At 37.7% G+C, this 22,631-nt stretch overlaps 1 protein-coding gene across 4 annotated transcripts in view; it reads right to left on the bottom strand.

Moving 5' to 3' along the window:
- MSRB3 (methionine sulfoxide reductase B3) overlaps positions 1-22,631 on the bottom strand; it is an 80,361-nt gene that overhangs the window by 40,660 nt on the left and 17,070 nt on the right. The window contains exons 1-4 of one of the 4 annotated variants that reach the window (XM_060777515.2): positions 20,489-20,577; positions 15,662-15,788; positions 2,143-2,251; positions 268-345 (exon numbers count right to left, since the gene is read on the bottom strand). In XM_060777515.2, the coding sequence (XP_060633498.2) occupies positions 268-345; positions 2,143-2,251; positions 15,662-15,737 (263 nt within the window). In that variant the 5' untranslated portion in view covers positions 15,738-15,788; positions 20,489-20,577. Of the gene's footprint in view, positions 1-267; positions 346-2,142; positions 2,252-15,661; positions 15,789-20,488; positions 20,633-22,631 lie in introns of those variants that run through there. The other 3 variants (XM_060777512.2, XM_060777511.2, XM_060777514.2) reach the window with 3 other exon arrangements.

Here is a 22,631-nt window from a genome sequence, read left to right as displayed (position 1 = left end):
AAATATTAAAAGAAATAGTAATAGAATGTAAATTTAAAATGCATGGTTTAAAATTGGGTTGGCATCACCATGGCCTGTCCCTAGCTCGCAGGTTTTGGCTAGGAAACTTCAGGGCTAGGGACAACCTTAAACTGCCAAACCTAGATCATGTTGGTATAATTCAAAATAAAGATCTTGTTCTATCTTAACATCCCCTTACATAGTTCTTATATAACACTCAAGGATAATAAACAATCTTTATCTCATAGCTTCATTGCATCTACTTACTTAAACAAAGGAGTTCCACAAACAACACATTTGTATATTCCAGAATCTTTGTGATATGTGTATTCCCCTTCAAAAGCACTAGAATGGCAGAAAAAAATACAATAATATTTTTAAAATTTAAGAAAACCTTGTTGGATTAACACATAAATGGTCTGACAAATGGCAAACAACGTATTTTGTGCAATCATTAGCAAATTAATTTTATTTATTTATTTACAACATTTCTACCCCACCCCTCAACCCCCAATTAAGTTACGCATGATTGTCCTATATTTTAAAATTTCCCCATTCAAATTTGAACATAAATGTTTCTTTCAAAAAAGTGAAGCTACCATTCAACTGACAAAGCATAGACTCACAAGTTATTAGACATATTTAAACCAGTTATTTAATTTCCATCTGAACATGAAGGTCATTTAAAAACAACATTTTACTCCTAAGCATCCTTCTAACTACTTTTCCAGACAGTATGTCTTAATTCTGATATCTTGCATTAAACTATACATAAAGCATTAGTACATGAAACTTCTGGAAGATCAGACGCCAAAACATATTCAAGTACCAAAAAATAAAATTGAACTGGGGGGCTGCCCATGATTTCAAGCTGTGTGCGCTCTATATTTTTATTTGAAAAGGAATATTACTGCTTTAAGGGAATATTTTTCTAAGTTAACAATCTTAAAGGCTAGGAGGTCATTCATCTAATACAAATCAGCTGTGCTACTTCAACAAAAAGTCTATGTGTTCTGCAGCTTGTTTTTATTATCATTTTGCCCTTTTGGGGAGGGATTTCTCATACACACACACACACAGATTTTTTTTAATGACCTAATCTCTATTTGTTTTTATGCACTAAATCATAGTGCTAAACATGTACACAATAGTAAATTCATTCTGAGTTTGAAGGAACACCATTGCCAGCTGTTTCAGAGACACAAGCTACTTTGGTTCCTGTCATCCCCACCCAGAAAAATCTATTTAAAAGTCTACTCCAGTACGGAAAGGGTGGCCAATTCACTAGGACCCCACATGTGGCCAAAGGACCCTTTACAGTATTGTTTGAAATAGCAACAAGCTTACATCATGACTACTACTGGATCGGAAGCTGGATAAGGATTGGTTATACCTTCCGCAGTCAGAACAAAACACCCAAATAGTTTAGATCTTGGCAAAAGGTGACAACTTCTTCAAGCTAGATTCAGCTGAGAGGAAATATATTCATGTTAGGACCTTGGGATTGAGCTCCTCTCTGTTTTTTTTTTCCTCTCCCTCGCCTCCCCATCCTCTTTTAGGATTTATGGCATGCTTCCAAGGAGTAAAGCCATGTGAGGGCAGTTATTGAAAATATTTGACATTCCAGCCACAAATGAGCCAATAAATACTTTCTCCACATGTGCTTCAAAAAGGAAACTGAACTGGAATAGAAGGGAACAAAATTATGTTACTCTCTCTCCGTCTCCCAGCCAAAATGTCTGCACATACAATGGCCACCTTCAAATTTGCAGCTCTAATGGCACAATGCTGTTTCCCTTATGGTTCTGCTTACTGGGTGTCTCCCCTTCCCATACCCATACCTACAAAATAACAACAAAAGGGGTTTCTTAACTACCATTACTTCCACACATTTTTCAGCAAACCAAAAACAGACGCTAAATGTAATCCAAGAGGCCAAATACTGTTCATTTTATATTTATGAAGTCTATGACCTTGCCCTCCACTGCAAATTTCTCTTTTGTTTAGTGGTGTTGATTTATATAAGTGAGTAAACAAGTGCAGAATTCCCTTAAAATGTGAAGTTCTGGAGAAAAGAAAACAGCAATCCTGCCAAGAAGGAATAGTCTCTTATTTCACATTGACCTCACTTCTCTTCCTTACCTTTCAGTCCCTTTCTCCTGAGTAACATGGTATTGCAAAGGCGTCAACCGCTTCCTCAGTTCTTCCTGGGGAAAGGCCACCTTACAGCTCTTTTTATTCCTACATGACCCTGCAAAGGAAGAAGATATGGGTGAAAGAATCCCCTTTTAGTTCAAATCCTTAATAATTGCTTTGGCTGTGAGCCAAAAACACGGGTTCGGCATTCCTTTTTCCCAATGGCTAGATTGAATCCTAATGCATCAAAGGGTGGCAGAGCTGATTGCGTCTTCCAATCCAACTTGGAGAAGTCTGCTGTGCACAAGGCAGGTGTCTCTACTGGAATGGCAATAATGTGAGTCAGCCAAAGCTTTCTCTACGCAGGAAAAAGGTCACAACCATTGGCAAAATAACTACATTCACATATCCTTCACAGGAAGGTGTACGTCCTGAGCCTAAACAAGTTCAATCATAGCTTCTGGATAATTATACTTAAGCGTGCAGCTTGAATATTTACAAAACATCTGTACTGTAGAGGAAAGTTAGTGGGCATATTATGTTTAAGCACAATTCAAGATAACTTGTTCATCTTACAATTGTTTCTGAAGATTGTGCAAGAGATACATGCTTTAATCCACCATCACTCCACTGGTAAAGTGCAACAAGGAGTTGATCGATGTTTCATAAGATACCATGACATACTTCCAAGTTCCCGACATAAAAAAATGGCTTATAGTGGTCTTCAGCTATATGAAACCTGTATTAAGAGTGCTCCCTGGTTAGAGCCTGAAAGGACTACTCTTTTTGGATAAAGGTGTCAGAATACACCATACATGGCACAGTTTGGGTAATCATACTAAAATTATCTATTGTTTTGGCTGCCACAGAATCAATCAGCTCATTGCTTCTTAGGACTTCATCATAAGTGTCTTCACAAGTGTCCTAGAACACTTGCAGCACAGTTTATCCACAAAGCCCCACGCCTCCCAGTTAAAACACACTAACATCCAGCGGGGCTCCGTTAATTAATTGTGGCACAAGCATTCTAGGACACTCTGTTCAGAACATAGGAAGCTTCAATTGAGAACAATAGGGTCAGTGCAGGGTAAAGCTGTGCAGCGACGCTTCCTCACGTATGATGGGAAAGCATAGCTACAGGTTAGATGGGGCATGAGGCACCGGGATTGCACAGTTGCCTTGAGGATTGCACAGTTGCCTTGAGGATTCGCCAGAGCTTGGTGGATTGCCCCACACTTCTTCATCAATGTGATGAGGTCTTTCAACTATCTGATATGGAGAATATCATGCCTGAGATCCACACCAAATTCATGATCATTCGATTAACTCTTCGTTGTATTGTCAAAGGCTTTCATGGCCAGAATCACTGGGTTGTTGTGAGTTTTCTGGGCTGTATGACCAAGTTCCAGAAGCATTCTCTCCTGAAGTTTCAGGAGACCTCACAATCTCTGAGGATGCCTGCCATAGATGCAGAGGGAACATCAGGAGAGAATGCTTCTGGAACATGGCCATACAGCCTGGAAAACTAGTAACAACCCAGTAACTGTTCATTCTTTCCTGAAAACTCTCTAGAGCTCAGCAACCAATAGCATGTAGATTGGCATTGGCCCATATATCACTAATCTAAGTAGGACTGACTTAGGCCCCATCCACACTGAGCATTTAATGTAGTTCAGAGCCAGCTCCAAACTGTTATTGGCCAGACAACAAACTCCCACAACAGCGTACAAAAGAAAGCCCTTAATGTGAATCAGTGCTCTGTGGTTTGTGTCATCACCATCGAATTGGTTAAAAGATTTCTTATGCAATCATTTGCATTGTAAAACCACTTTTGCAACTGCATTAAATAGTCAATGTAGATGGGGTCTTTGATAGCCCCCCACAAACTGGTACTTGTTTACCTTTACAATCTTTTGTAGAGGAAGCACTTTAAAGATTGTGGTTATTGTAAAGATAGATATTACTGATACCTTTGTAAGTCTCTCCCTGTTAAACCAGCATGCACTTCAATCTATATTTGTTTGTGATATAAATGAAAGCATTCTCCACTTGGGCAAATTTAGTTTTTCTATTGAAAAAAATGTAATGCTTCTTAAATGTATAATGCTGTTAAGGAAATTTCACTTCTATTAATCAACACACCCATACTTTAATCAAGAAATAATCCCCAGCAAAATGTCCTCAGAAGCACTTTTGTTTGCTTATTGTTTTTGTTTTATTGATGTGTTGTCGGGCATGGCCTCATGTAAGCCGCTCTGAGCCCCTTGGGGAGATGGTGGCAGGGTATAAATAAAGTGTTGTTGTTGTTGTTGTTGTTATCAGGGGCTATAATTTTCAACTTTAGATTTAAGTGCCTGGCATTTTAAAGAACATGTTTCCAATAAAATTCTATGGGAAACACCAATTTTTGTTGGACAGGACACTGCTTATTGACCATTGTTTAGTCTTATACCATTGGAAAAACTTAACATACACAAATTGAAAGTATTAACCCCCATGCACCAGGATTAAATAAGAACTTGTGTAAATTGAAGGATATTTTCCAAATAGATTAAGAATCAAAGAAAGGGCTGTAGGCATATGTATATATATATTCAAGTTGCTCATAGACATATGGCAACATAGGGTTTGCTATAGTATAATAAGAGGTGGTTCAGCCAGTTTCTTTCTAACTAATATTTGTTGATGTTTTCCCATCCAAGACTAACCAGGGCTGATTCTGCTTTAATTCAAAATCAGATGGGATCTGGGGCTTTCGGGATATTTCTGTGACTTGTTATGGGAGAATGACTTCTTACTGGAAATATTAAACTCGATCTACAACTACAGTAGTGTTTAATATTCCCAGTAAGCCAATGTCCCTGTAATGGAAGAAATTTCATGTTTGTTTGTTTGTTTTTTCTGGATGAGGCAATCTTACAGTCAGAAATCTCTTCTGCTTCTCTGCCTCATGCCTTGTCATAGAATGTTTGTCCTATTCTAGAATGAAAAATGTGTTGCCTATTAGATTTCAAGAGCAAACAGAAATAAATTTGCTGGAATGTTCTTTTATACCTTGTGTTTCGCTTGGGTTTTGTTTGTCTGTTTCATTCTATTTGGGCGTTTTTAGTACAAGAAGGGGATGAAATTTGGGGACATAATTTATAACTGTGCAGGTGACAGTTCTGGAAAATGTCAACATGGTAGGTCTGATTCTGTGTGGATTTTGTAATAAAATACGATCCAGGGCTCTACGATGTAGGATCATATGTCTTCAAATGCCCATATTGGAACTATGGATGAATATCATGAATACCATTTATCGTTCCAAAAGTAACAAGAACATTCTGCTTCTCCATAAACCTATTGCTTTATGGGGGAAGGGCTTATGTTTTATCTGCAGCGTGTTCTTGGTATTATTCTAACATTGCCGTTAGCTGCCTTGAATGGTGGCCAAGCTCCATAATTATGGTATAAAACTTTTTGCAGTAAACATAAACACATTTTCAAATGTTCAATTTTCTTTACACAGTATCCAGAAAATCAATTTTATCCTTACAACATCCCAGACTTTCTCTCTCTTGCTCTCTGTTTTTCCTGTATCTATTTATTCTGTACAAAAGAACTATACATTCCTCCTGGTAGTAAATTAAAACCTGGCTGTTCATCAAGGTCTTTGGACCTCATTAATTCCCCTCAAATATGGTCTTTAAAATCTGTTTTTGACTCATTAAATTGTTTAATATGTTTCCAACTTACTTACATTATTTTATTATTTTAAACTATTTAATGTTGTTTGTAAGCTACTCTGAGATCTTTTGATTCAGGGTGGGGTGGTATTATTATTATTACTCATCACATTTATTCTGGAGTTTATCTATTTCTTTTGCCTGTAATCATCAGGTCATGAATTATTATAGTCTAATATGATTGCAGGAAAACACTAATTTTCTTTTAAGTTTTTATTGTATTTTTATGCTTCTTTCATGTATTTATGTGACTTTATTGATGTGTTCTTGTTTGTTATTATTTGCAAGTTCCCAATGAAGCAGTTAGTTGGGTGCACAGGAATTACACTCAGTCTAGTCCGGGTCAATCAAGGGCTAGCTGAGCAAAATGCAGAGAAGCACAGGACTACTCAATAGCCAGCCCTGAGATATCTGCAGGTTAGAAGTCCAGATACATGAACTAGCAGGGAGTAAACAGAATAGACCAAAACACAATTAGGTGGAAAAGAGAGCCGCAGGCAACCAGATAAGATAGTTGCCTGCACTAAGGCTGCAAGAGAACTGCTGGGATAAGTATGACAATTCCTTAAAGATTACAGATGCTGATCATTAGGTCATCGTCTATTATTTAACTGGAGCTTTGTGTGGTGTTTCTCCCTCATTCACAGCAGAAAGGACAGAGAAATGCCATCTTCCACCTCTTCCACCTTTGTCAGTATTTACTGGGGAGCAAGGTCTCCCACTGTCTCCATATCCTTGGATTCAGATAAATTTTCACTCATGGAATGCTTTCCTTCAAACACAAGGATAGCATGAAATTTGTTGCTGAAATATAAAGTCGTGTATTTTAAAATATATTTGGCAAAAGTATGATAGCTGGGACCCAGTGCTGGAAGCGCTACGCTGGTTGCGCAACATGGCTCTGAACTAGAGAAGGGAACACGTGAGCGAGACAGTGCACTGAATGAGAGACGCAGCTGCGGCAGGATACCAGTGAAGTAATGTAACGCAGGTGGGACAGAATAACAGTGAAGTAATGTAAGAGTGACTAGATTTGATTCATTTTTCACCACTGCTCGTATTTCTTCCCTCCTTTCTAACCTTCCTTCCAATGCAACAATGTTTTTGAACGCGTTTGCATACAATCTCCAGATAGCCTACATCACTATGCTTGGCTGTTTCCCCTCCCCCTTTCTATTGGACTACTTTGCATAGGATCTCCCGATAGCCTACATCAGTATGCTTGTCTGCCCCGCCCCCCCTTCTACCGAACTACCTTGTTGGCTCTGTCATAGCTGCGTCTCTCACTGCGTGCAGTCTCTCACGCACATGGTGCTGTCTGGTGCATGTGTTCCCTTCTCTAATTCAGAGCCGCATTATGCAACCAGCATAGCGCTACTAGAACTGGGTCCCAGCTATCATACTTTTGCCAAATATTTTAAGGTATTAAAATACATATTACTTAGGTATATCTAGAATGTCATGATTATTTTTTTGAGAAATCGTCCATTGAAAGCAGTAAGATTTACTTCTGAGTAGTCACATGTAAGTTTATACTATAAATTAACTGTATTTGATGGTAAGTTTTTAAATTAATTTATTAATTACTTCATTTGTATACTGTTTTTCTCACCCCGGGGGAGGGGGGGGACTCAAAGTGGTTTCCAACATATATACAGCAAAATTCAATGCCTCACATACGTAAAAACCTAACATAAAACAATAATAATATACAGCTAAAATGCAACAACATTTAAACATTAAAACGTGAAATTTAAAACATATTAATACAAATGTTAGAATCACACAATTCAACAATCCATGAGTTTCACAGGACTCATGTTCCACACATGTTTAGAAATATTCTGTGACTTCAGGTATTTTTTCCTCTCTTAGGCTTTGATCTATTTTAACAAAATGAAGGTGGATTTGTTAGACACTTATATCTGGATTGTAGACAGGCCAAGACACATATCAATCCTCTTAATTTCACAATTTCGGCTGGTTAGGATAGAAAAATATCTGTTTAAAATTATATTTAAAACTTGCACAGGTGGTTTTAGAGAATATAACCTTCCCAAGTAGTTAGAGTTAAACTGGCTCCAAAAATTAACTTTTTTTGAAATGGATTTTTCTAATTACTGAAGGGCTTATGCTTGATTAGAAATAAACAGTCTTCACAAAAGTTTGTTAGTAATAGATATATACCCATAAAGAAAGCAATTGTGTTCTGAAAGTAGAGTGACCAGAGCTATCCATCTGTATGTCATTTAGCACAAGAGAAGAACGGCAGGTTTAAATTACATGGTATTGGATTGCAATTTCCTAACATTGGATGCTTTTCTGCTCTTTTTTTACCTTCAGTCATTACCAAGGAGTGTTCATAAAAAGTAGCTTAAAGAACAGATGCTTTAAAATAATTTAACCAAAGATGTTTCTTTTTTTCTCCCCTTTATTCCATTTCCATCTTTTTATTAGAAGAAAAATAAAAGAAATATATGCTGCTGCTAGTCACTACCAACTAACTTTGTTAAGTTTTGGCAGATAGAAACAAATAAATCAAAAACACGTGAAAGAAATAAATACTAGACATTTAGAGTTTAGCTTTTAGATGCAAGGTATTGAAAAGGAACTTTTTAAATGCCAGAGATTAGACACAACTGATCTAAGCATTTTTTTTAAAGTTTTTCTCTCTGCTGGGAACTCTTTCCTTAACAGCTGCAGAAGCCTCATTTTATTGCAAGGGTTTCAAGGCCTACTCTTCCTTTTGTTAGCTGAAATCTAATTTTGTCATGTGCTAAATATTTAATTTCAGGGTTTTTTTCTTTGTCTTACAAGTATCACTGAAGAATTACTCACAAAAAAAATGCAGGAATGTGCCCTGTGTCTTCACTGACAAATTATTGGGTTTTGGTGCACATAAAGGTCACCTTCCAAATTAGCAAGGTTTTCCTATATCCTGGCTTTCCAACCTTTAATGTAAATATTGTTTCCGAACTGTAAACGAGATTTGCACTTTTAAAATGTTCTTAAAATATTGCTTATTTCAAGAAGTCGAGCAGATAAGGCCTAATTGTAGTCAATGCTGTGTTCTTTAATTTTAAGTTTTTCCAAAGTTTATATAAAATCAACAGGAAGATTCAGCACTATATTCTAGATTACGATTATGGAATGGCCCGGATTGTGATTATGAATAGTGATGATATTAGTTTAATGTTTTAAATGTTTTGATGTATTTTATAATCCTATTTTAAATGTTTGTTGTAATTTTACATTGTTTTAATGGCATTGATTAACTGCCTATGTTATAAAGCTGCCTTGAGTCCCCTCCAGAGTCGAGAAAGGAGGGGTAGAAATGGCATAAACAAATAAATATTCGCCAGCAACTGAGGAGTGAAGTTGAAAACCTGTAGAGAGGACAATGTTGCTTTATTACATAACTTAAGTTATAATGATCTCCAATCCACAGTGGATCAGAACAGGTGGCAATGTTTTACATATCAGCCCACCAAATTAGCCAAAAAAGAGCACTTGAATAAAAAGTATTTTTAAAAGATTGAAAACAAAAACCTGGCTATTCATGACATATGATTTAAATGTTGCAGATCAGCCAGAGGCTGATGGTTTAACTGATGATTTAGAAAGGATTGTGGGCTTTCCTGTGGCTCAAAGTGATGGGCCCTCAAAGTCTGGGAAATTCAGGTTTGGGAAATGACGGTTCTCTCTGAAAAAACTGGCTCAGAATGTGCAAGGCCTCAAGGTCAGTCAGAGGAGCCAGAAGGAGCAAGAGCAGACAAGGAATCGAGTGAAGTGAGTGATAAGGAGGGTTCATAAGAGAAACCACATATAACTATGGAGATTAACAAAAGTCTTGCTTTACAAATTGGAGCGAAAAATAGAGTACATTGGTCTGAGAGATTACGTGGGAAAGTTGTGAAGAAAAGTCATGGAAGATATACTGCTTTCATGGGTGTCTATCAAACAACAAGTTGTTTACCTTAAAGACAATTCAGGCAATACTGAGAAGCTAAGCCTAAGTTTTCTGATTCCTAGTTCAAGTCAAGCCTTGGTTTTGGATTTTAATATCCCGGAAGTTTTCTATGTTCCTGTTCATGTACTCCTGTTCAAGTTTTACAAGTTATATCTTTCTGCTTGTAGAGTTATCCCGTGCCTGTGATTTCTGACTGTTCCTAGAGTTTTGGTATCTCTGGAACTTTATGAGACATTTGGATTATTGTTTGGTTATCATCTGTTACTAAACATATTAGGATTATATATCTTCCTTTTTTATTCCTGCTTTTTAAAGTATAAACTGTTTGCTCATATTCCTGGACTTTTGTGTGGTACGGTGGTCACTGGTCATAGATGTTTCCAGGCCTGGAGTGCTACATTAAAGTCACTCCTGAAAGAGTTATCATGAGGAAAGGGTTTCTTCACTAAAGTTTAATCACCTATCCAAAGCAACATACAACCTTTTGAAAGCACAATAGAATTAAAAAGCTAAATTAAACAAAAGTTTAAAACATTTGAATGAAATTTCTATTTTTAAAAACTTGCTAAAGCAGGTGAATAGTAGCTTTCAAAAACACATATAAAGGAAGAATTTAAATTAGTAAGAAACTTAACATCATACCTCTCACTGGGACATTTTTTTAAATTGTTTTCTGAATTTTTATTTATTTATCCCTAGCAGTCAATTTCTATTCTTCAGCCTCCTTCCAGAATTCTTTGTTAAAAGTATTCTGTTAAATGCTTACCAGCCTTAAAGCCAAAAACAGGTTTTAGAAGAAAAATAGCTGTTTTGAATAGCTCAAGCCTTCTTTTGTATCTACTCATTTTTCTCTTCCAGCTCTGTGGAAACTATATTTGAAAATTTAAGTCCTCTCTTCTAAACATACATGAGAAAGCCTTTGGTGCTTTAGGAATAATGATAGAATTTAATTTCAAGACTGAAAATAATGTCTCAGAGCTTCAAGTTTCCTTGAATCCTGTGCTGGGGAAAAGATGGAGTATAATTAAAATAAAATAAATCCAAGCACTTCAGTTACATTAGACTGTACTGTTGTCTATAATTTAATCATAGGCTGAAGATAATCAAGATCTATTGATGATCTGTGGACAATTTGAAGCTGATCAGTGGGACTCAACAACTTCTGTAAGCATTTTGGGGATGAATTAAGACTTCTGGAATCCTTGATCTGTACTTGGATACACAGGTCCTACTAATCATGGAATTCATAATGAATTTGCTCCAGCTTTTGAGCAAACGGGAATGCTATTCCTTGAAGATAATGTAATTAAAGTCTCCCAATGTAACTTCTACCATAAACATTACAAAGATGAACTATTTCCAGTTAGTCCTTGTGTTATCTGCTCAATTTTTCTGATTTCCCCCCTAAAATAAGCCACATAAAAACAAGAAAATAGCCTAAAATTTGAACACATTTCCTCAGGATCCTCCCAAATGCCCCAGAAAACAACAAGAAAGAGTAAGCAGTGTGCAATAATTTATTCCGTGCATTTAGAAAAACAATATTACCACTTACAATGTTACCATCCAAAATGGACATTGGTATAGCATTACTAACCCCAAAAGTTGCACACTAGGGGATGTTGTTTGTAGTATGTTACCACAAAGCCCTGATCCAGGCTTTTGCATCTGGTTCTAGTGGGCACAATTGGGACTTCTCTGTGATTGCTCCCTGACTCTGGAACTCTCTCCCAAAAGAACTAAAAATTGCCCCCTCTCTCCTCGCCTTCAAAAAGTTGCTAAAACCCCACCTATGCACTCTAGTGTATGGAGAGGAAGAAGACTAACACGTCACAACTTAACATCCTCACCTAGATATGTTAAAATTTGTCTAGATACTGGAATTGATTTCAATTGTTGGTTGTTGGAAACCATCCCATCTCTCTATAAGGTTGTAGTTGTTAGTTTTAGATGTTTTATCCTGTGATAAATTTATACTATGTGATTATGTCTATACGGGTTATTTAAGCTTTTATATTTGGTAAATTCTGTTTGTTATTAAGTTTAAAATTAGGTTGCTTATATTATTTGATGTGTTCTATTCTGATGTAATTTGTTTGTATATTATTTCCTAATTGGCATTGAATGTTTGCCATACATGCTGGAAACCGCCCCAAGTCCCTTCGGGGAGATAGGGCAGTCTACAAATAAAGTTTTATTATTATTTGATACATAAAAAGATTAGTACACAGCAAACAAGAGCACTATACTGGCTTTTGTATTTGAAAATTTCTGCCGCTTTTGAAGTTATTTTCCTTCCAGTTGCCCTTACAGACCCACACCCTGGTTGCTCAGCAGTGGGTCGTGGTTCCTGTAACCCATTTGCCAACAGGTGCCCAGGAAAAGCACTTGCCGTGGTCCTTATTATCCTGGGCAACGACCAAGCCAGTCTAGATCTCTTTAGGGTTTGTTTCACCATATTTAAACTGGTGGGTGCACTTATTTCTGCTTCTCAGTTGAGACCACTCTGGCTTGGTTGAACTTACTGGTAAGTTTGCACTACTGCCAGCACAGCTCTCATCATCATATAAGCAGTTAAGCCTCCCCGCTCCCCGCCAACAACAAGGCAGCATATTATTGTTGTTGTTGTTATTATTATTTGGATACTATAAGGTCAAAATGTTTAGAAGACCATAACTAGAAAAGGGCACTAAATATCTGGTACTTGAGTCATCTCGATTCATTTACTTCTTGTAGATCTGCTAACTGCCGAGCTTTGCTAATTTACCTCAATGAGTGAAGGACAGCACAATACCACAAAAACCAGATCAGACAAAATTCTGCCCTCTCTGTTGGAGTGAACTTGTTCAATTGGTCTGTTAAAAAGAGGTGCTGAGCATAGCACTCCAGACCGCCAGAATTATGAGTAAGGATTCCACTTTAAAGAATGCACAATTTTAGAAATCCATACTGCTTGTCAATAATATATTCCATGCAATATTATGGAACTGGGGATTGAGGGAAATGAGCGAGCCTGGCTTGTATGTGTATCTAGCACACACACACACACACACAGGATAACCAATATTGTATGGCATTTGAATAAGCTCATGTATACAGGAATAATTTGATCACAACTTACTCTGTAGAGAGAAGCAACCATGTGAACATAACAAACAATGGCCCACTATTGGGATACATATCAACATATATATCCAGCCAATGAAATCTGGCTCAGATACACAATATGACACACACGGTAATGATTATATTATTTGCAAAGCAACAAATAAATACTCAAAATACCTTATGAGGCAGGATGTGGGACTTTTGTCCCACTAGATGTTTTGACCTACGATTTTCAGATCCATGGAAGTTAAAGTCTACAACATCTGGAAGGCCACAGTCATGTCATAACATTTATATTTGTCTACTGTTAATACTAATCATATTACTATTCCCAGCCATAACCGAGATCATGGATCACTTTATCCATATTTCTATTTTAGTATCATGTGAGGGGACCTTACATGTCCTAAATACAATTTGCACACTAATATTGTTGCCGTTGCTATTATTTAAAACTGATAAACAAACTGTTGTATCTAATACAAAAAAAAAGGAACAAACATGATATGCCCAATAACTTCATAAAGATGTATTGTAATTTCCACAACTGACCTGCAGATGTTTTTAAACAATGTTTTTAAATTTGCAAGCAATTAAACACTGCGCAGTAGGGTAAAGAAAACTTTATTTGGAGAAATAAACACTGTGATGTTAAAAAGCATCCACATCTATCAGAATGTCTTCATTGTAAACAAAACATTATACAAATAATTCTATTTTACTAGTAAGAGCAAGGGGAAAGAGAGCTTTCTACTGCATGCAAAAAGTGATACAAGCAACACAACAGTGTTAAAGGGAGGGGAGAACAAGTCTCAAATATGAGTGAGCTCATACAATGCAAACTCACAGCAAAGCAGAGTAAGTTTTGCCCCTATATGAATGTGGTGCTCTGCTACAGCAAATATCTTGAAGGTTCTACATAAACGTGGCCTACAATCAAAATTCCCTTGAAAAGAGAAAGCCCGTGAAGAAAATTACATTTTTTCCCTTTCCAAATTTATCTAGATTTAAAAAAAAATACCCAAAGATTTCATGGAGAAGTTTGCAAACAATACTATTACAAATATACAAATATTATGAGGAATTATTTTAAAAGTGACACATTTGTTTAGGGACCATACTGATGTTATCTACAGAATACATTTGTAAACAGGATTTTAAAAACCAATCAGTTCTATCATCAATTTTCATGCAAATGTTGAAGGCATATGAAACTATTTCGTTGGTTATCCAAAAGGATACACAATTAGTGCCATCTGCTGGAAATCTGGAGAAATAACCTGCACGGTTGTTATTTTGCCGGATGTATTTGGAACAAAATCTTTTCCAAACAATGGACTCTTATATTACACATTAACCCTACATTAATCTACATAACAAATAGTAACATGCACGAACAAATAACTGCAAATATTTTGTGCCCCCCAAAAATTGAAAGCAGCTGTATATATTCCAGATAACTGGCACAAAATATTTTGTGATATGTCGACAAAGTTGTAGTCAGTCTTCCATAGTTCATAATTTTAAGGTTTTCTCATGTTTAATTTTTAATGTCTTGAAGAACTAACTACAAAGAATTTCTGTCTGAAGTAATATGACTCTCTCCAATGGGCAATCTCTCTCTTTTAAAAAAAAAAACCCAAAACTCTTTGAGTTAGAAAGTCATTAAAATAACTCTTCTTCCATTTCTCCCAATTTCCTTGAAAATTGTATTTAAAGTTTTCACCAGTTCCCATGATACAAACTTCTCTAGGGCTGGATCTATACTGCCATATATAATCCAGATTATCAAAACAAATAACACTTTATCTGCTTTGAACTGGATTATATGAGTCTACACTGCCATATAACCCAGTTCAAAGCAGATAATTTGGATTTTATCTTGGCAGTGTACATCCAGCCTAGGAATCACTATGTCCTCCAGCCTAACTTCATGGTAAGATATCTTGTTTAAGGCAAGTGTTATAGCCGATCTTCCACATTCGTTAGAGTTATGGGTGCGGGATACCTGCAAAAGTGGAACAAAAAGATTATTTTTCAACTGAAACTGGATCTACACTATATCCCAGAATCTGATTCCAGATTAGCTTTTTATTCCAATTTATCTGGCAGTGTAAACTCATATAATCCAGTTCAAAGAAGATAATCTGGGGTCGGATCCTGAGATATAGAGCAGTGTAGACCTAGCCTGAGAGAATGTCACTTCAGGAATCCCTAGGTCCCTCAGCCATACTTCATGGCCAACTTTCACTGATGAACAATAGAGAAGTGTCCTCACCAGGAATCCCTAGGTCCTTCAGTGTAACTCTATAGTCAAGTATATAGTAAACTTCCAGTAAATATTAGCTTTACTGAAGGACCTAGAGATTTCTAGAGAGAATATTTCACTCAAATCTGTGAAAAATCACATCAGCAAGAGTCAAACCTGAAAAGGGAGAAGACTGGATTTATATATTGACGTGGTGGAGGGGGGGTGTTCATTCTGGTCTGCAAACATCATCAGCATTCTTTAATGGCATTATATGTTTGGGTCAAAAAGCTAACATATATTTTCCAAACATTTTAAAAGAAAACTGTTGTATATCTTTAAAGAAAGACTTCCACCTCCCAAATGTTTACCATCTTATTTATTTGTGATATCATTTACTGTAGCAGAGGCACCCATTCTGCTAAGAGGAACCGCCGTGTATACGACCACAACAAGTAGCACCCATTCAACCTGAGGGAAGACCACAGGCTCTCAGGGCCACCGGCTGGCTCTTTGTCACCAAATGCAGTAGGTTGAATGCAGACATCACTGTAATATCCTCACCAACACAACCAGAGGCAAAGAACAGGGGCAAGAGCTGAGTAAGGGAAAAAAAGATGAAAATAAAATTAAAACATCAAAAATGTTAGAAACAGTCGCAGCAAATGGTTATGATTCCTTCTAATGAAAGGAAAATATGAGACTAATATTCCAAATACACACTTACGAGTGGATTTTTCTCATTCCTTGATTTATGCTTGATTAAAATTACCACAACATAATTCATCTCAGTGAACAAACACTGACTTTACTAAGCTATAAAGATGAAAAAAAGGCAATTAAAGGAAAAGTGATTACATGATAAATTGAGAAAGAAAATATAGCCCTTTCAATCTAGTATAATTAGGACATGCTCCAGATTCTTTAGAAAATATTGGGACATCCAGTGTTACATAAGATGTGGCATCTTAAAATTTCTCAAATCCTAGAATTACATTCTTTGAAAATAAAAACCAGCAAGAAATGGAATCATCTATAAATAGAGGAACCCAAAACACAATAAATGGAGGTACTTGGAGGAGAAATGCGATAAAGAAAATTATATGAAGGAACTGAAAAGTTGTGTAGCTGAGATATATTAAAACATACAAATCTTGTTTTTTCACCCAGGAGTGTAAATCTGGAATAGAAGCATTTTGCTGTAAGGAGCCAACAGGTGTTTTCCCATGATGTCACCCATGATCTTGCCACACACCACACTTTCCTCCTTTCAGACTTAACTTTGTGTGGTCTCCAAAATATTGTATTAATTCACAGATTCTGTTCTGAAACCTCTAGACTTTTGTGGTGCTAATAGATATCCCATGGCTTGTCCCCTTGATGATGGTGGAGGGCCCCTGAAGAGATGTTTTGCAGACAACACCTCTCTTCTCAGGTTGTAGTTTTGTTCTTTCAGTGCTATTTCCAGGAGCTCAGTCAAAAAGATCTTTCTGCTGTAACCCCCCCCCCCCCAAAAAAAGAATATTTACTGTATTACCAAGAATATGAAAGACCAAGCAAAACTTGTTTTTCTGTTAGCCGTAACACTAGCAAAAAGGAAAAAAGAGAGGACACAATAGGAAAGTACTATTTCACAATAACATATCTCACAGCATGGTGTGGTGGACAGGTGATGATGCCTCTCTTTTTTAAGGTTTCTTTTTTTAAAGAATTCTGTGTAGAGTAAATGTAAGCAAGGGCGGTAAGCCTCTGTAGGGCACATCAACACATCATGGCCTATATAAAGTGGTGCTGCATCACCTTTGGTAACTGCTTTTAGACAAAATAAGACAACGAAGGGGCCAGAGGTAACAGCCAATTGTTGTCTCTGTGAGCAGGTTTCGTGCATTTGGGATAGTTTTCTGCCCACCACAAAAATCAAAGCAAAATTATTTCTGATAATAAAAACTGGCAGAGGGATTCCCAACAGGCATCCAGGACTGTGAAATATATTTATTCTGTTATTCACCAATGCCAGTAATTAAGAAAGCAATTTGATATTTATAATAACATGTCTATTACTGTGTGGGTAGATTCACAGAGTTGGATAAGACTACAAAATCTATCTGGTACTGAGTTAATAATAGTAATAATAATAATACTTTATGTGTATGCTGCCCTATCTCCCCAAAGAGACTCAGGGTGGTTTCCAACATGGAACACAAACATTCAATTGCCAGAAAGAAAACCATACAGACAAATTACATCAAAACAAACAAATAGACAATATGAAAAAACAACCTAATTTAACTTAATAAACAAAATAACAAAAATGAAAGCATCATAAAATACAAAAATCCTGCTAAAACAAAGCAAAAATAAAAATGTTAAAACCAATTGCTTCATCAGTTGAGGTTCAACAACACAATGGCCAGGAATACAAAATGGGTGTGGCCAACTATAAAAAGGCTGGGCAAGGGATAGTGCAAACAGCATATCATAGGGTCAGGGAAGTGGATGAAGTGTAGAACAGAGTACTATCTGGGGACCTAAAGTCTAGGGACTAATCATTCTCAAAAACTTGCTGGAACATCCAGGTCTTCAAACCCCTACAAAAGGAGGAAAGTTTGGGGGCTTGCCTAATTTACTCAGGGAGGGTGTTCCAAAGATGGGGGAGCTACCACTGAGAAGGCCCTCTCCCTCATGCCCAACCAGCCACACTTGTGACGGTGTTGGAAGTGAGAGGAAGGCCTCCCCGGCAGATCTTAGAGCCTGTGTCGGTTCATATAGGGAGATGCAATCCCGAAGATAGGCAGGACCCGAACCATTTTGGGGCTTTGTAGGTCATAACCTGCACCTTAAATTGGGACCAGAAACTTATCGGCAACCAGTGAAGCTGTTTTCATAGGGGTTTCGTACATTCCTTATTATGTACAACGTAATAATACTGCCTCCTCTTTTGATTTTTAAAAAAGTTTCATTTGTGGATTTAAAAAAACTGCTGGAAGATTATTTATCTGTAATGCCACAAATTCTGGTATAAGTGGGAGTGGTGAGAGGTGGCAAACCTAGAATGAATATATGTTATGCAAGTTTACAACTATATACTTGTGACATTCCCATTCATCTTAATGTGGCTAGCAAGATATTTCAAAAAAAATTATATATTACATAGAGTTTAAAAATCAGTAGTATATTCATGCAATCCACATCTTGGCAGTAATGTCATGCACTACTATAGTTTCACAGTTTAAAGCATAATCAGATTGATGGGAAGTAGCTGAGGTTCATACCTTCACCAAAATGTGTACAAGAATCTGAGCAATCTGTTTTTGGGGAAATGCCATCTATATTCTCCTTACTAATTCTCTGATGTACTAGTTGGGCAAATGAATAATTATGGGAGGTAATATCATGCAACTTCTGGGCATAAAGTTCACCAAAATAGCTTGCAGTATGACCCCCATATCTGTGGAGTATACATGCCTGGACTTACTGTGGAAATGCAGATAATGATGAACCTTATTGAAATGAACAACTTTCAGTAGAAGAATACCACACAGCATTACTTTGGAGGACTCACAAAATACCTTGAGAGAACCCCTCTCTATCATTTCTTGGCCTTTCAGAATAACACTATGGTCATCTTCTAGCAAAACATATCACAGACTTGGGCTGTAGGGACCTCTGTCATGGATACCTGATCATATCATATCTCTAAGCCTCTAAAACCTTCTACATGCTTACAAAGAGCAGAAAGATCCTCAGGAGGTTACAGTGAAATCTTCTCTGAAGTTTCTCAAACTCTGAGCAATGTAAGGTTGGATGTCAGTCATTCAAGCAAAGCCACCATGTCCCTCTAGCACAAATAATAGTAACTACTACTACTACTACTACTTTATTTTTATACCCCGCCTCCATCTCCTCGAAGAGACTCGGGGCGGCTTACATGGGGACAAACCAACAAACATAGATTAAAACATGATGCAATGAAATTAAAAAGATAAAATAAACACATCATAATAGCATAACACAACATCATAAAACAATCCATAGCCTGTACCGTAATAGGTGTAGGAGGTGTAGGAGCTTGTGCAAGAGTTTCAGGACAGAGGCTGGTGGAAAAGTGCACAAGCCGATAATAGTTGGGGCTGGAAGGTTAATGTCATTTGGCATTTTGAGCACCAGGTCTATAGGGTAGGGAACAGTGATAAAGTGCAGGAGTAAATTACAGTTAGGGGGATCAATTATCTGGTGAGCTGTTCACTCACAGGAACATTGGAACATTCACGTTTTTAGGCCCTTGCAAAAAGTGGACAGGGCCAGTCTAATTTCCCTGGAGAAAGAGTTCCAGAACCGGGGGGGGGGGGGCACCACCGGGAAGGCCCTCTCCCTCATCCCCATCAACCATGCTTGAGACAGAGGTGGGAGCGAGAGAAGGGCCTCCCCAGACGATCTTAGAGCTTGTGCGGGTTCGTAGGGGAATATGCGATTGTGAAGATGGGCATGTCCTGAACTGTTTAGCACTTTGTAGGTGATAACCTGCACTTTGAATTGGGGCTGGAAGCTGATCTGTAGCCAGTGGAGCTATTTAAACAGGGGAGTTGACCACTCCTTGTAACTCGCTCCAGTTAGTAATCTTGCTTCTGGACAATTTTCTGCGGTTACCAATACCAGTGACTACAGTGTTTAGGAAATTTTCCCTCAAAAGCAGAAGAGAAGTTGTTTCAGAAACCATTGAATGAGTGGCTTATTGTTCAAGCAGACATTGGATCCAAATAGTGTGTGTGTGTGTGTGTGTGTGTGTGTTACGTAATACAGAAGACAATTGCCTCTTCTGTTCCACGCCACACACACACCGCTGATAAAAAAAGAGGGGAAGTCATTTATTGCTTTTTCTGCATTACAAAATGAATGTTTGCCATCTGACAACAAACCCCCTGGTTGTAACATGCCTGAACTCTGACTTCAAAACTTCAGAATCCAAACATTCCTGTTACTAAATGGAAACAAAAGTGGGAGTTGGGCAGGAGGGGAAAGAGGGAGAAGGCAAATACCAAACGAACAGGCTGAGAGAACCATTGTTCATAAATAAACATGTCATTTTCACGAGAGACTGCAGAACTACTTTTTGGTTTCCTTAAAAAGCAAAAAGAAAGGGAGAAAAAAAAGAACAGCATTCCTTTGGAACAGACTACTGACTAATAAAAGATCAAAGGTCCACACATTCCAAACACACAAATAAAAATGTAATCCCGCCCCGTCCTCCCAGCAACCTTCACCATGAGGAATAAAAGTGCACAGTGAAAATGTAATTACCTAGCAAAGCTGCAGTCTTATTGTGCTCCCGCAGCTGATCATAAAACGTCTTCCTATTCTGTCTCATCAACTGTAGTGCCAGGCAGCCTGTGCGCCTACCAATCGCAGCCATCTGGCTTGTGTCAAAGCCTGTGAGTCAAGCCGCTACAGTGCAATGGGAAGAAAGGCAGGGATGTCACTCTTCAGGTCAGGCAAAGAACAAAGATGTATTTTACCATTAAAAAGCCGGGTGCCGCAGGAACAGAGAGGCCTCTCGCATGCTTTTAGTGAGTGATTTATGCTGAAAGGGATTCTCTCTGTTAGCCAAGGAGCACAGCACCATCCAGTGGTTGGCGTGACAAAAACAGAAGAAACAAACCAAAGTGGTCCCTTGCCCTGATAAAGCTTTCATTTTTATAGTGAACTCACATACATACTCAGGTTGCTTTTGTCCCAGAAAATGATTACATATTCAAGATAATATAAAACCATATTGTATTTGAAAATACATCTATCTTTGGCTTGGCTTTACTGTTGGTTTGTCATGATTCAGGTAATCAAAGGAGACAAAAAAAACCCTCATCTCTGGATGAGAACAGATGAGTTTCTCATCTTCTTATTTTATGAATTAAACAAATTTGAATCCATGCTCAGCCACAGAAACTCACTAATTCACCTTGGACAAGACACATTCTTTCAGCTTCAGAAGAAGGCAAATGTCACAAGATTTGCAATTGTCTTCCTAAATTGGCTCTTTTGCAGCATCATTAGGTGAAATATTGCCAGAAGCTGCCAGTGCATTTGGTGCTTCAGCATGGGGAATCAACAATGGATGTTATGGATTCCAGTATGGGAGTGTTTATGGGAACTATCCAAGGTGCTGTTTTCCCCCAAAATGGACTTTTCTTCCGGATGGACTACTATAATTATTGTTGGTAGTGGAAGTCCAATACATCTAGCGGTCAATGCCCACTCAAGGTGAATGCCCACCAAACCCTTCCAGTATTTTTTTGTTGGTCATAGGAGTCCTGTGTGCCAAGTTTGGTTCAATTCCATCATTGGTGGAGTTGAGAATGCTCTTTGATTGTAGGTGAACTATACATCCCAGCAACTACAATTCCCAAATGATAAAACTAATCCACCCAATCCCACCAGTATTCAAATTTGGGCATATTGGGTATTTGTACCAAATTTGGTCCTGTGAATGAAAATCCACCCAACATAACAGATATTTACATTACGATTCATAACAATAGCAAAATTACAGTTATGAAGTAGCAATGAAAACAATTTTATGGTTGGTGGTCACCACAAATGAAGAACTGTATTAAGAGGTCACGGCATTAGGAAAGTTGAGAAACACTGGTCTAGAGACTATCAGATTGTAAAAGATTGCCATAAAGCATGAAATCTCTTCCTACACATGTTTATTTGTGCTAGATCTGACTTGAGCCACTGCAAGTTTGGCAATACATGAGGTATGGCCAGTTACGAAGATCAGTCAGTGATTCCAGAGTGAAGAATTCTTAATCAGAAATGTTTTGAGAGCCTGGAAGCCTAGAAGGAATCTGTTTTTACAAATCTGAATCCCTACAAAGTAAAGAAGAGCAATCTGTAGAGGCCAGTGGGAGAGCATATGTTACGCATGCACTATGACACTGCTTGAGGATTTGGAGTGGAAGTAGATTTTCAAGTAGTCAGAAATCCCAAGTTGAACCTATGGCCTCTTCTCTTCAAAAGACAAAACATCTAACAAATCTCAAATTCTTCTGGACAGAGAAGATGGGCCAGAGAAATAGGGCATGAGTTTAGCTAGCTATATCTTTTTTCTCTCCAAAAGTTGTAACCTTACCGAACCCATTAAAGTGTGTGACTCACTGCAGAACAGAGTTAAGTGCACTATGCACTATTATACCTCTGTTACCTCTGCGGGCCAGTTGCGGCAGGAAGTAATGTGAAGGGGAGTGGGAACAGCTCCTTACAAGAAACGGAATTGGAAGAAGGGTGGGAGTGAGAGGCTAAAATGGGAGGATGAGGAAGAGAGTCACTTAATTATCCAAATGCAAAGAATTCTGCAAGTGAAGGTAAACACAGAAAAGTAGTGCAAAGGGAATTATCACAGCTTAATCATGTGTCAAATTCAAGGCTCACAGGCCGGATCTGA

Source organism: Anolis sagrei, chromosome 5 (assembly GCF_037176765.1).
Source record: "Anolis sagrei isolate rAnoSag1 chromosome 5, rAnoSag1.mat, whole genome shotgun sequence".
NCBI classification, from domain to species: domain Eukaryota; kingdom Metazoa; phylum Chordata; class Lepidosauria; order Squamata; family Dactyloidae; genus Anolis; species Anolis sagrei.
Note: the sequence above shows the minus strand (reverse complement) of the source record. Positions and strands in the feature narration are given on the sequence as shown.